This window comes from Danio rerio, chromosome 24 (assembly GCF_052040795.2).
Source record: "Danio rerio strain M-AB ecotype USA chromosome 24, GRCz13ab, whole genome shotgun sequence".
Taxonomy (NCBI): domain Eukaryota; kingdom Metazoa; phylum Chordata; class Actinopteri; order Cypriniformes; family Danionidae; genus Danio; species Danio rerio.
In genome coordinates this window covers 45,007,501-45,020,000 of record NC_141044.1, presented here as the reverse complement: position 1 = coordinate 45,020,000, position 12,500 = coordinate 45,007,501, and the positions used below count along the sequence as shown (strand labels likewise).

The 12,500-nt window shown below is 37.5% G+C and overlaps 1 protein-coding gene across 51 annotated transcripts in view; it reads right to left on the bottom strand.

The window, feature by feature from the left end:
- epb41l3a (erythrocyte membrane protein band 4.1-like 3a) overlaps window positions 1–12,500 on the bottom strand; it is a 62,352-nt gene that overhangs the window by 33,000 nt on the left and 16,852 nt on the right. For 30 of the 51 annotated variants that reach the window (NM_001003987.1, XM_087308470.1, NM_001430860.2 and 27 more), the window contains exon 2: window positions 874–1,013. In NM_001003987.1, the coding sequence (NP_001003987.1) occupies window positions 874–1,002 (129 nt within the window). In that variant the 5' untranslated portion in view covers window positions 1,003–1,013. Of the gene's footprint in view, window positions 1–873; window positions 1,014–6,090; window positions 6,136–12,500 lie in introns of those variants that run through there. The other 21 variants (XM_087308463.1, XM_087308465.1, XM_087308472.1 and 18 more) reach the window with 2 other exon arrangements.

The following is a 12,500-nucleotide window of genomic DNA, read 5'->3' as shown; positions in this document are numbered from 1 at the left end:
ACACACACACATAGACAGAGCATGCTAATATTACATAATCATTCATTCATCCATTCTCCTTTAGCTTAGTCGCTTATTTATCAGAGGCCGCCACAGCAGAATGAACCACCAACTATTCCAGCATATGTTTTACACAGCGAATGCCCTTCCAGCTGCAACCTAATGGGAAACATCCATACACACTCATTCTCACACACACTCATACACTACGGTCAGTGTAGTTGATCAGTTCCCCTATAGCACATGTGTTTGAACTGTGGGGGAAACCGGAGCACCCGGAGGAAACCCACGCCAACATGGGGAGAACATGCAAACTCCACACAGAAACACCAACTGACCCAGCCGAGACTCAAATCAGAGACCTGAGTGCTGTGAGGATACAGTGTTAACCACTGAGCCACCGTGTAATCTATTACATAATCATATTAAACAGCTTTAATTCACTGGAATGAACTGATATTGACCACACAGTGATATCTAATAATTCAATATATCATATCAAATATATGCGGTGCAGTAGAAAGTGTTGACACATGCACTCTGGTCGTCACGGCGATCTAAGTTTGATTCCCTCCTCGAGGTTCTACAGCTGATCCCTCCCCTCAAACTTCCCTGTCAGTACTCTCTACTGTCCTATCCAATAAAGGTGACAACCCCGAAAAAATAATGACAAAAATACAGTGATATCAAAGCGTATATACCAGGATAAACTCTTCAGCAATAATTGCAACAAAAATATCAGAAACCATCATAAGGCTGCTGGAGAATCACAGAGAAATGATTTACTGTAGATCATACTGACAATCATCATGTCTGTCTGTGTTGATTTCAGCCATCTGACAGTGTTGAGGTGGAGAGAGGTGCAGATGTTACCTGATCCTTCTTCACAGGTGTGCTGTGGGCGGCGGCAGGAGGAAGCTGGTTATCGAGGGGCGGGGCTGAATGGGGCGGAGCCGCACACGCCCCCTGCTGCTCTGCTTTACCCTCTGGCTCTGTCGTCATTTCAGATCAAACTGTGAGCAGAGCAGACCATAATCAACACAGCTGAAGACAACAACAATCCACACTTGCCAAGTGATGCTTAATGGAACGAAGAGAAATATGCACAGTGTTTCCTCTAATATTTGTGAGAATATCTTCTGATTTGTTTTATTTTGGCTAGAATAAAGCAGTTTTTAAGCCATTTTAAGGTCAATATTATTACGCTAACTTTACCCTAATTACCCTACACTGTAATCCCGAATAAGTTGACAAAACTCAAAAAATTTGAGGTAATCAGTTACGTCAAATTTTTTAAGTTATGAAATTATCTATTTTAAGTAAACAGAAACATTAAGTTTTGAGTTTGTTGTACTCATGCAAGACACTTCACCTAACTTAAAATACCCAAGTTACTCAGCTTATACGTTTTAATTGCAATTAACTTAATTGTTTTAATTTTTCCAAACTTTAAATACTTAGTCACCCAGCTCATACATTTTAATACCAATTAACTTAATTGCTTTAATTTCTTTCAACTTTAAATACTTAAATCACCCAGCTCATACATTTTAATAGCAATTAACTTATTTTTAATTATTTATCTCACCTTTACATACTTTGTCACCCAGCTCATACATTTTGATAGCATTTTTTAAAATTAACTTCTCCATCGTCAGTTTCACAAATAAAATTAGCCATTATTTTAATCTTTAAACCCCATAAATCTGTCAAAATAAATCTGTAATTTAAAACACACAGACAATACCATTTTAGACATTTATTGTTAAAGAAAAAATGTCCAACAGTACTTTCAAATTTGTCTCCTATGCAATTACAAATGTCTTAAAACGATAAAAACTATTAGACATAAAGAGATTGAAAATGAACACTATTCTGAAATTAATAAAAATTACTCACAATGTAAATATGATATCAGACATAAGAGCTTCAAGAAAAAACAACTATAAGTTTGATAAAATTTAATAATACATTAATAAGTGTAAAACTTACTCTTAAGGCATTCGTTAAAAAAAATAATAAGTGCACATTCTGTGAAGTGACTCGTTTAGTGTAAACTACACAGAAACTGTATATATATATATATATATATATATATCGTTGAAGTCAGAATTATTCGCCCCCATTTATTTTTCCCCCAATTTCTGTTTAACGGAGAGCAGATTATATATATATATATATATATATATATATATATATATATATATATATATATATATATATATATATATATATATATATAGTAGCGAAGCAGAGGGAAAACAGCGACACAGTTGGATAAGTTTACAGACAAGTCCCCAGAGGGTGCTTTATTTACAACGTGAATGGGGTGTAAACGGTGCTCTTCTTCAAGGTGAGGTGCTCTGGTGCTCCAGGAAGTAAGTGAAGGACAGTGAGTAGTCGGATGTGGGATTGTCACGAGCTGGAGTCTGCTGTGGAGAGACAGAGACAAGCGTTAGCGCATGGAGTCATTGGGTGAATGAAGCTCATCTTCTCCTTGCGTGGGCTTGGTTTATATGCCTCTCCACTTGATGACATCCAGCTGTGAACGATCCTGTGTTGATGATGGTCCAGCTGGGTTGAATTAGCGACCAGGGCGACGTGGCATGTGTGCGCTCGTTACAATATATATATATATATATATATATATATATATATATATATATATATATTCAGTCTTGGTTGAACTATGATTCTGTCATTTACTTATTCCAAACCTGTTTGAGTTTCTTTCTTCTGTTGAAAAAAAAAAAAAAGCTGAGACCTGTAACCACCGATTTCCACAGTATTTGTTTTCCTATTAGAAAGTCAGTGGTTACAGGTTGTCAGCTTTACTTAACTTTTGTGTTTAACAGAAGCAAGAAATTCAAGCAGGTTTGGGACAAGTGAAGAGTTAGTAAATGACAGAATTTTACATTTGGACAAACTATCCCTATATATAATAAAATGCATACTTACCAATTAAAGGTAAATAAATGTTTTGAAGTTACTACCCCAGAGACAGTCTTTATTAAGTTAAAAAAAAAAAAGCTCTACATCAACTCATTCTTTAAGGTTTCCATGCTACGAGACTTTTTATTTTCCATCATCCATGACAAGCAAAACTTTTTGCACAAGTTCAAAGTCCTTTACTATATATTATGTGAAGAGCATACATTAATCCAGTGGTTCTCAAACTTTTTTCATCAAGTACCACCTTAGAAAAAAATGGTCTGTCCAAGTACCACCAAAATGAGCAGTATTGAAATACAGTAGCGTGGTAGGCCCAGTAAAGGAGCTACAACTCTGCACAGTTAAAAAACGTGGCAGATTACCTCAGAAACATAGGCTATATGTCATATGTGGCATATTATATACATAATTTTTGATAAATTTTGAAATGTGTGTAGCATGTACATGACATATTTCATTCCTCCATGTACCACTAGAAGGATCCTGCGTACCACTAGTGGTACACGTACCACAGTTTGAGAACCACTGCATTAATCCATACAAGACAAGAAAGGTCTGGAAGTGTGCTGTGGGTGGTGTCCAATTCATTCTTCAGGACAACAGAGACCCTCAGTGAATGCAGGGCCAATAAAGCATCTTCAGTCAGCAGGATTATCAATCTAAAAATATAATTCAAGGATATTAATGTAAGGACAGTATCAAAATGACTGAGCCAATATTATATGATTCATCAACTATTCTTGATTACAAATATGTTATTAAGTAAAAGTTTTCAAAACTTTCATCTTTTCATTAAACATGCCTAATTGTGAAAAGAATGAATGAAGTCTTACCATGGTGTTCCTAAAGAATCTTAAGTCACGCTCACGCAGCAAGACCAAAAGACCTCTGATAACAGTAGTCCGTCATGAACTGACATCATTCAGTTCCTGGAAATCAAGAATCAATTTTTTAAAAATTAAAAAAATAATAATAATTCAAATTATATTTTAATGTATACTTTAACACGTGACCCCAAACATACCTGCTCATCATAAACCTTTAAAAGATTAGCCAGGGTATCTGCTGTCTTGCCAGTTTTGGATGCTGTTTGCCTTAAAATTGTCATCAAATTAAATAGGTGGTGGTCCAGTTTTGCAAAGAATTTGTGGGGAAAATTCTCATTTGTAACATGTTGGTACTCTGCAAACAGCAAAAAGAAACAAGAGAGAATTTCATAAAACAAACCCACACCACAAAATATACAATTCTAGAAAAAATGTATTAATATTATTATTATGTTTCATTTACTTATCTATTTTTTACCTCAGATGAAAATCAGGTGTTGATCAGATGTTGAAAGCAGGATCTTCATGTTGTAAACTGAACTCAAGGTCTAGCTGAAGTTTCACTTTCCTTGCTGCAAAAGTATCATTGATAAATACACTGTAATATTTATTTTATCTGGATATGCCAGGCATAGTAGTACAAAATAAATATTTTACCCACCTTTCACATGCCTCCATTTAAGAACCTATCTGTAGTCAGCAACACCCGACCTACAATTCTGTATGTACAAAAAGTCACAGTGTCATTTAGCTGAGAGTGGAAGTAGTACAATTGCATGATGTCTAACGTTAACCTCCAAAACGGTTAGCAATATAGCTGATTATCATATTAGTTGCTTTGATTCGATGAACACAGATTTAATTTAAACAGTTTTGAAATTTCTAAAACTGAATATGACGACAAAGAAATTTAAGGCCTGATTTTAAAAGCTAGAAATAACAAAACTTACCTTATTGTCTAATGATGTAAATATCTATAGACTAAAATATTTATATTTTTAAGATATAAATATATTTTAAGCTACAAAATTTGCACATCAGAAAACTATGTCTTGTTTAGCACGTCTTGAATATTTTGTTTTGTTATTATTTTATTTAATAACATAATTTTGTATTAATGTGTTATAGATATGCATACTTTGTTTTTTAGGCTGTTTATATTTTCTCCAGAGTAAACATTTAAAAAAATAGACTGAAAAAAAAAAAACTTTTATCATACCATTAAAATACATTTGACCTAAATGACATTTAAACTCATTTAACTGATCGCATTAATCAGGTGATCATTGATATGCAAAGATGTCATCTTAAGCGCGAGGAAATATAAAGTGTTGATCAGTGCTGGTGATTGAGGTAAAGTTAGTTTTATATTTACACATTCAGACTTTCTCCCTAATAATATAATTTCAGAAAGGTAATTTTTGCATATTCTTAATGGTGAAATCATATTAGCAGCCAATGACTTTCAAAGTACAACATTGTCCAGTCAAAAAAATATAGTGCATTTAGTGTAATGTTGTTTTCATGTCATACTTGCATGTGATTTCAGAACAAATAGACAAAGTACCATGGTAAACAATTTATGGAGCGAGTCACAAGTTGTTACTAAATGAATGTATGAATATAAAACCAACTTTACCTCAATGTGGTAGTGTAAAATGAAGCTCTGTTCTGTACCTGCTCAGGTGAGGAGCGCAGCTTAAATGTTCTCCGTCAGGCTATCCTCATACATGGATCAGCAAGCAACAAGCTGCGTGTGACAGAGTTAAGTTTTGAGACTACGTTTTTGCGCGTCATCAGAAAATACCGTTTAGTGTTTAGGCGGAGATCATTTGAGTTATGATTAACGTCACGTTTCTTGCGCCTTTCGTTTCCGAAGTGCCTACAGATCGCGAAGATAATACCACATTCACATACTGGATGGAGTTCAGCGCAGCGCCATGACATGCGGTTGTGAGAGCGCGCGTCTCCATGACAACTTCAGCACAGGCTGAGAAAAGGCATACTCGCGCCAAGATTTAAATTTTTTTGAAAAATGTAATCTGCCGATTTTAAATATTTTTGTCTTTATCACACTCTGTTAAAATTCAGAGTTAACACATTACAACTAACGCTAACGTTGCACTGATTCTAACTTTTTAAACAGTAATGTTAACGTTAGTTAGCAACAAGTGAGGCTAAACATGTTTTCTGTAATGTACGACATGTAAACGCACCCTGATTAACTCTACATTACATTGAACTGTTACTGTGATTATCTTAATTAAAACATACATTTAATATTTCTTGGATTTGTAAATATTTTACTTACTGTAGTGTGAAGCGAGGCCGATCCGCCATCTTGAAAAAAACGAATGAAGCATGAGCACGTACGTGAACCTGGATGACGTCAGACGCAAAATCATTGGGCTGACAGATTTTGAGTTAATGAAACTTTAAAGAGACATTTTGTATAAATTAAACCCAGCAGAATTGTTCACCTTACTTGAAAGATTAAATTTTTTCAAACTCAAAAATAAGAAAAAGTTCTAAATACTCATCAAGGTTAATTAAGATAAACGAATTTTAATGATTTAAGTTAATAGAACTCAATTCAATTAATTAGTTACAGCATTAGGGTTTACAGTGTAGTGAAGCCTTTACAGTTGAACACTAGTGTCTTGAAGATCATCTAGTCTAATAATATGTGCTGTCATCATGGCGAAGGGAAAAGAAATGAGTGTGTCTGTGTCTGTTATTAGATGTCTATAGCAGAGTGTTGATTTACTGTAAGTTCACACTTCCAAGCATTTTTCTTATTCTTTCTTAATTCTGAGAGATAAAACTGAAGCTGTGCAGGTCATGAATGAGGTCCCTCAACTAATTAAAGTTGTCTGTGTAATTGCCTGATTTAAAATTAGCATATAGTGTCACAGCAGACGAGATGGCTTTCAGTCTCAAAACCCATCAAGTTTCTACGTGTTTTAAGAGAAGTGCATGACAAAATTATTGACATTTACTAAAATAACCACTTGTAAGAACAGATCCGAGGTATTTATTAATGATTTTATTTTATTTACTTTAAGAGCTGTATTTTATGATGGTCACTTGAGACGGTCACACCATAAGAGAAGTTTAAGATTTAGCCCAAACATGTAAAGATTATAATAACAGCAGTTTTTATAACAATATATCATAACTATATAACTGTTCAGTGCATTTTAGATGATGATAATATTAAATTCATATTGCATTACTAATAAAAAAATGCATTTTAATTTTTTCACTTTAAACTGACCTTTCAATATGAAGACAAATATGAATATGTGTATAAAAATACAATCAGATGATAACTTCAAATACAGTAGAAAGCAGAAGACTATATACACTATAAAAAGGCACATCACCATTTAAAAAGGTCAGCTGTTAATGTGACTGAACTGTTTCTCGTTTAGGAAAGTGAGGATGATCACATGTGTTTCTGTTCTGCTTAATAGCAGAATAATGAGAGAGAGATTGTTTGAGAAATGGTTCTAACTCTTCTTGAAAGTCAAGTTTACACACAATAAGATTATTCTGCCTCTGGAAAAGCTCAGATGATGATGTCAGGGTTTTGAAGGTTTCTGATTGGCTGATTGACAACATTTGAGTTAATGTGAGGCACAACTGTAGAATAGTATTGAAGGAAAAGCTCAAACACACTGCTTCCTTGAGTGACAACATGAGAAAATCAACAAGCCAGAATCAACAACAAAGCCAGATTACCATTAGCTGAATGACACTGGGAACAGACTGATGTGTGGAGACATGTCCTGTGCTCTGATGGAGCTGAGATTGAACTGTTTGACCATAATGAGCAGTGTTACATTTGGAGGACAAAGGGGAAAGCGCACAAGCCTAGAACACCATCCCAACTGTGCAGTATGGGGGCGGCAGCATCATGTTGTGGGGCTGCAGGAGGGACTGGTCCACTTCACAGCAGAGATGGCATCATGAAGACAGAACATTATGGAGAAATACTGAAGCAACATCTCAACACATCAGCCAGGACATTACAACATGGCCACAAATGGCTCTTCCAGACAGTCCATGACCCTAAGCACACTGCCAAATGAGTTCACATGTGCTTTAAGGACAACAGAGTGAATGTTTTGGAGTGGCCATCACAAAGCCCTGATCTCAATCCTATAGAGAATGTGTGGGCGGAGCTGAAAAAGCTTGTGTGAGCAAGACAGCCTACAAATCTGACTCAGTTACAGCAATTCTGCAGGAGGAATGAGCCAAAACTCCTGCAAACTACTGTGAGAAGCTTGTGGAAGGAGACCCAAACATCTGACCAGAGTTATACAGTTTAAAAGCAAAGCTAAACAATACCAAGGAAATGTGTGTAAACTTCTGACTGTCTAGAAAATAATAACAAATTGTCTCATTATTCTGGCGTTTAGCAAATGTAAATGATTTAGGTAATCCTGACAGACCTTAAATAGTAAACGTTTAGTGATTTACCAGCAGACATTTAAAAAAATGTTTATATTTCTTTTTTTAGTGTATGTACACTTCTGCTTTCAACTGTATTCCTTCCTAATGTTGAATTATCTGGAATAACCTGTTACTAATTAAAATAACCTGTGCATTGTTTTCTTTTTTTTTGTATTGCATTGTTGTTGTTTTTATTTGTCATTGCCGCTGTTTTTCCTTTAAAGAGCCCCTATTTTGTGTTTTTGAGAAGGATCTTCATGCAGTGTGCAGCACAGCTCTGAGTGAATGAACACATGCAGCTGAGGGTTCAATCTGAACATGCAGCATGTTTCAAACTACTGATTCACTAGTAAAATAGCCGACTCAGAGTCGAATGAATCGAGTTGAGTTCAGATCTTTAGCTCGAACGCGTCGACGTCGACACAGTACATCACCAAATATGTAGTTCCAGATTTGGTAAAACATGAATGCGCCTTTCCCTTCAGACACTAGCGGAGGCGCGGGGGATCACGAGACTGATCATGACTGAAGATGACGATCACTGACAGATGGAGATTCGGCTGAGGGGAATAAAGGGTTAAAGTTCATTTTCACAACACCACAGTATTGCCGACCGTGTGCTGTGTGTTCCTGTCATTTCTCTGATGACTGAAACAATAACCTACACTGCAGCACGGGACTCGCCGGCCAGCAGAGACTATCATGTGTGGGACTGTCAGACTTTGACAGGGACTTTGCCAGTAACTGTTACAGTTCACTTGGAGCACTTTCTTCTTCCTCCGGAGCAGAACATGTACGTGTGATTTAAATTGTTGCCATATTTTGCAAAATATGGGTTTAATTGTGTGTCATAAGTTGTAATGAAAGTGTTTTTGACCTTGCATGCAGATCAGCCTGTTGTTGGAGACCCGCAATACCACAGTATAACAATAGGGGCTCTTTACAATGAAAACAAAGTCATAAATGTGATTGGGGAGTATTATATCATCACGATTTCGTTACATCTCAATAAAAGGTTTGTTCAAAATAGCATCAGATAAGCTTAATTTAATATTCATAATATTTCCCTCCCGGGTGCAGATCTGCATATGCGCATAATAATGGGTGAATCTACATGATCATTAATATTAATGCAGGGCATTATGGGAAAAAAGGGATACGCAAGACTGAGGAAGGTGAAGCTGAGATGTTTTTATATCTTCAGTAGGAGACAGACGCAAAGATCAAAGAAGAGAAAGTGAGGAAGATGAAAGCTCTTCATCACATCTGACGCCACATCAAACACCGCAAACAGGAAGCCAGACGCTGCGTTTCCTGTCCTTCATTAGAATGCCTCTTTCATTTCTCTGTGGAAGAGGACAAATATAGATTCGCCACTGAGACTCGAGCGTGTGTGTGTGTGTGTGTGTGTGTGTGTGTGTGAGTGATCTGAGACTGTCCTGCGTGAGCTGAATGAACAATCACTGCTGAACAGTGTGTGTGTGTGTGTGTGTATGTGTGTGTGTGTGTGTGTGTGTGTGAGATGCTCTTCAGACGACATTTTGAGGGTTCTGTAACTGACAAACACTAAAAATAAACCAGAACACTGCACAGCAACACCCTAGCAACCACATAATAACAAAATAAAAAACACACATTATCAAAGAAATAGCAACACCTTGGCAACCACAAATAAATATACTACAAGCCACCTAGAAGCATTTAGCAATTGCACTGCAACACCCTAGCAACCATCTAGTAATACACTAAAAAAGCACAACACATTTCATCAAAGGCATAGCAACACCCTGGCAACAAACGAGGAACAAACTAAGTCACCTAGACGCCCCTAGCAACTGAAATGCAACACCCTAGCAACTATCTAATGACACAATAAAAACACAACATTATTATATTATCAAATGCACAGCAACACACCAGCAACTACAAGGTACTCACTAGAACCAACATATAACATTTTAGGAACTTCACAGCAAGTCCCTAGAAACCACCTAGTAACACAATAAAAACACTAAACCCTTTAACACATTTCATTACAATCCATAATAATGCCCTAGCAACCACAAGAGAATACACTTAAAAGCCACCTAGAACATCTTGGCAACTGCATAGCAACACCCTAGCAACCCCCAAGTAACACAATAAAAAAGCACAACACACATCATCACATGCATAGCAACATCCTGACAACAACTGTGGAACAACCTAAAACCCCCTAGCAACTGTGCTGCAACACCCTAGCAACCATCTAACACAGAACAACATCTAACACAGTTAACGCTTTCAGACATATCATAAAAATGCAGGGCAACACCCTAGCAACCACCTAGTAACCCAATTAAAAAACACTTAACACTTAAAGAACACTTAATATGAAATTCAAAGCAACACCCAAAACACACACTAGAAACCCCTTAGGACACCTTAGCAACAAGGATGAAACATCTTGCCATACCTATAATAATGCAAATAAACAAAAAGCCCTGTCAACTTAACAACTACATAGCAACACCCTGGCAACCATGATAAAGCAGCAAGAATCACACAGAAGATTACAGACAGTAAGTGTATATCAAAAACTGCCAGCCACTAACAACCTAGAACACCCTAGTAACCGCTTAGCAACACCTTGGCAACCAGCTGAATGTTGCTAGCATCATAATGGTGGGTTTTGCACAGGCAAACATGACGACACCACACACATTTCATTCAGAGCCCAGTAAAAACAATCTTCAAAACAGCGGCTGCTATCTGATGAAATGTTGAGAGCTGCACTGAAAGCCTCCAGCAGACTCAGCTTCTGTCCTCTAATTAAAGCCGTGACTCATTAGCAACACTGGCTAATAATCCAGATTTGATTCACAGTGTGTGGAGATGTTTCTCTCGCGGATCGAGGCTGAGCGCTCTGTGTTTGCTCGTGTGGATGTCAGCATGCGTTTGAGCTTCTGCGGCGTCTGGAGGATTGAAATATGAAAGAAATATGCGGAGATGTGTGTCAGTGTCTCGCCAAACAGCTCTGATATTAAAGATCAAACACGGCAATTTGACTGACAGCTGTCACTCATGCAGTGTGTGAGTCTGAAGAGTGCATAGCAACCCCCTGGCAACCCCATTAGTCAATGTATATGTAAATCCCTTTGTGTAAAACCACCTAAAACACATTAAAATAAACAAAAACAAGCATTATTAACTGCATAGCAACACCCTAGCAACACCCAAATACACTTTATAAACAACCACCAAGCCACACAAGATCACAACACTGTATTAACTGCATAGCAACACCCTAGCAACACAGAAAGGATCACTCACAACAAATTTCAACTGTGTGTGTGTGTGTATGTGAGTGATAGCAATTGTTTGTCTATGAGTGTGATTTAGTAAGTGTGTGTGTGTGTGTGTGTGTGTGTGTGTGTGTGTGTTTGTGTGTGTGAGTGTCTGTGTAATTTTATAATGTGCAGCACTCAGACACACAGATCACAGGTGCAGGGTCTGCTTTTAGTGGGCGTGGTCTCTGTGTCTGCCAGTGGCTCTCAGCCAATCAGCTGCTCTGATGCAGGCGTGTGTTAAAGAGCTTCCGCATCACTCAGACACACACACACACACACACATGCACACAAACGCACACACACATGCACACACACACACACACACACACACACACACACACACACACACACACGCACGCCACACGCACGCCACACGCACACATACACTCACACACAAACCCTGATCTACAGCACGAGTAGAGACATTAAACACCAGAGCAGATGCTACGCGCACACACACACACACACACACGCACACACACGCTGCAGATAAATGACCATTGATGCATTATTCATGAGTCCAGCACACACTCACACTTTTTCTCTTACACACACCCTTTCTCTTTCTGTCACACACACACACACACACTCAATTTTTCATAAATACACACTTTCTATCTCACACATACACACATGCATGCACGCACACACACAAACCGTGATCTACAGCACCAATAGAGACATTAAATACCAGAGCAGATGCTACACACACACACACACACACACACACAAACACACACACACACGCACACACACGGCGCAGATAAATGACCATTGATGCATTATTCATGAGTCCAGCACACACTCTTTCTCTTACACACAAACACACACACACTCACTTTTTCATAAATACACACTTTCTATCTCTCTCACACACACACACACACACACACACACACACACACACACACACACACACACACACACACACACA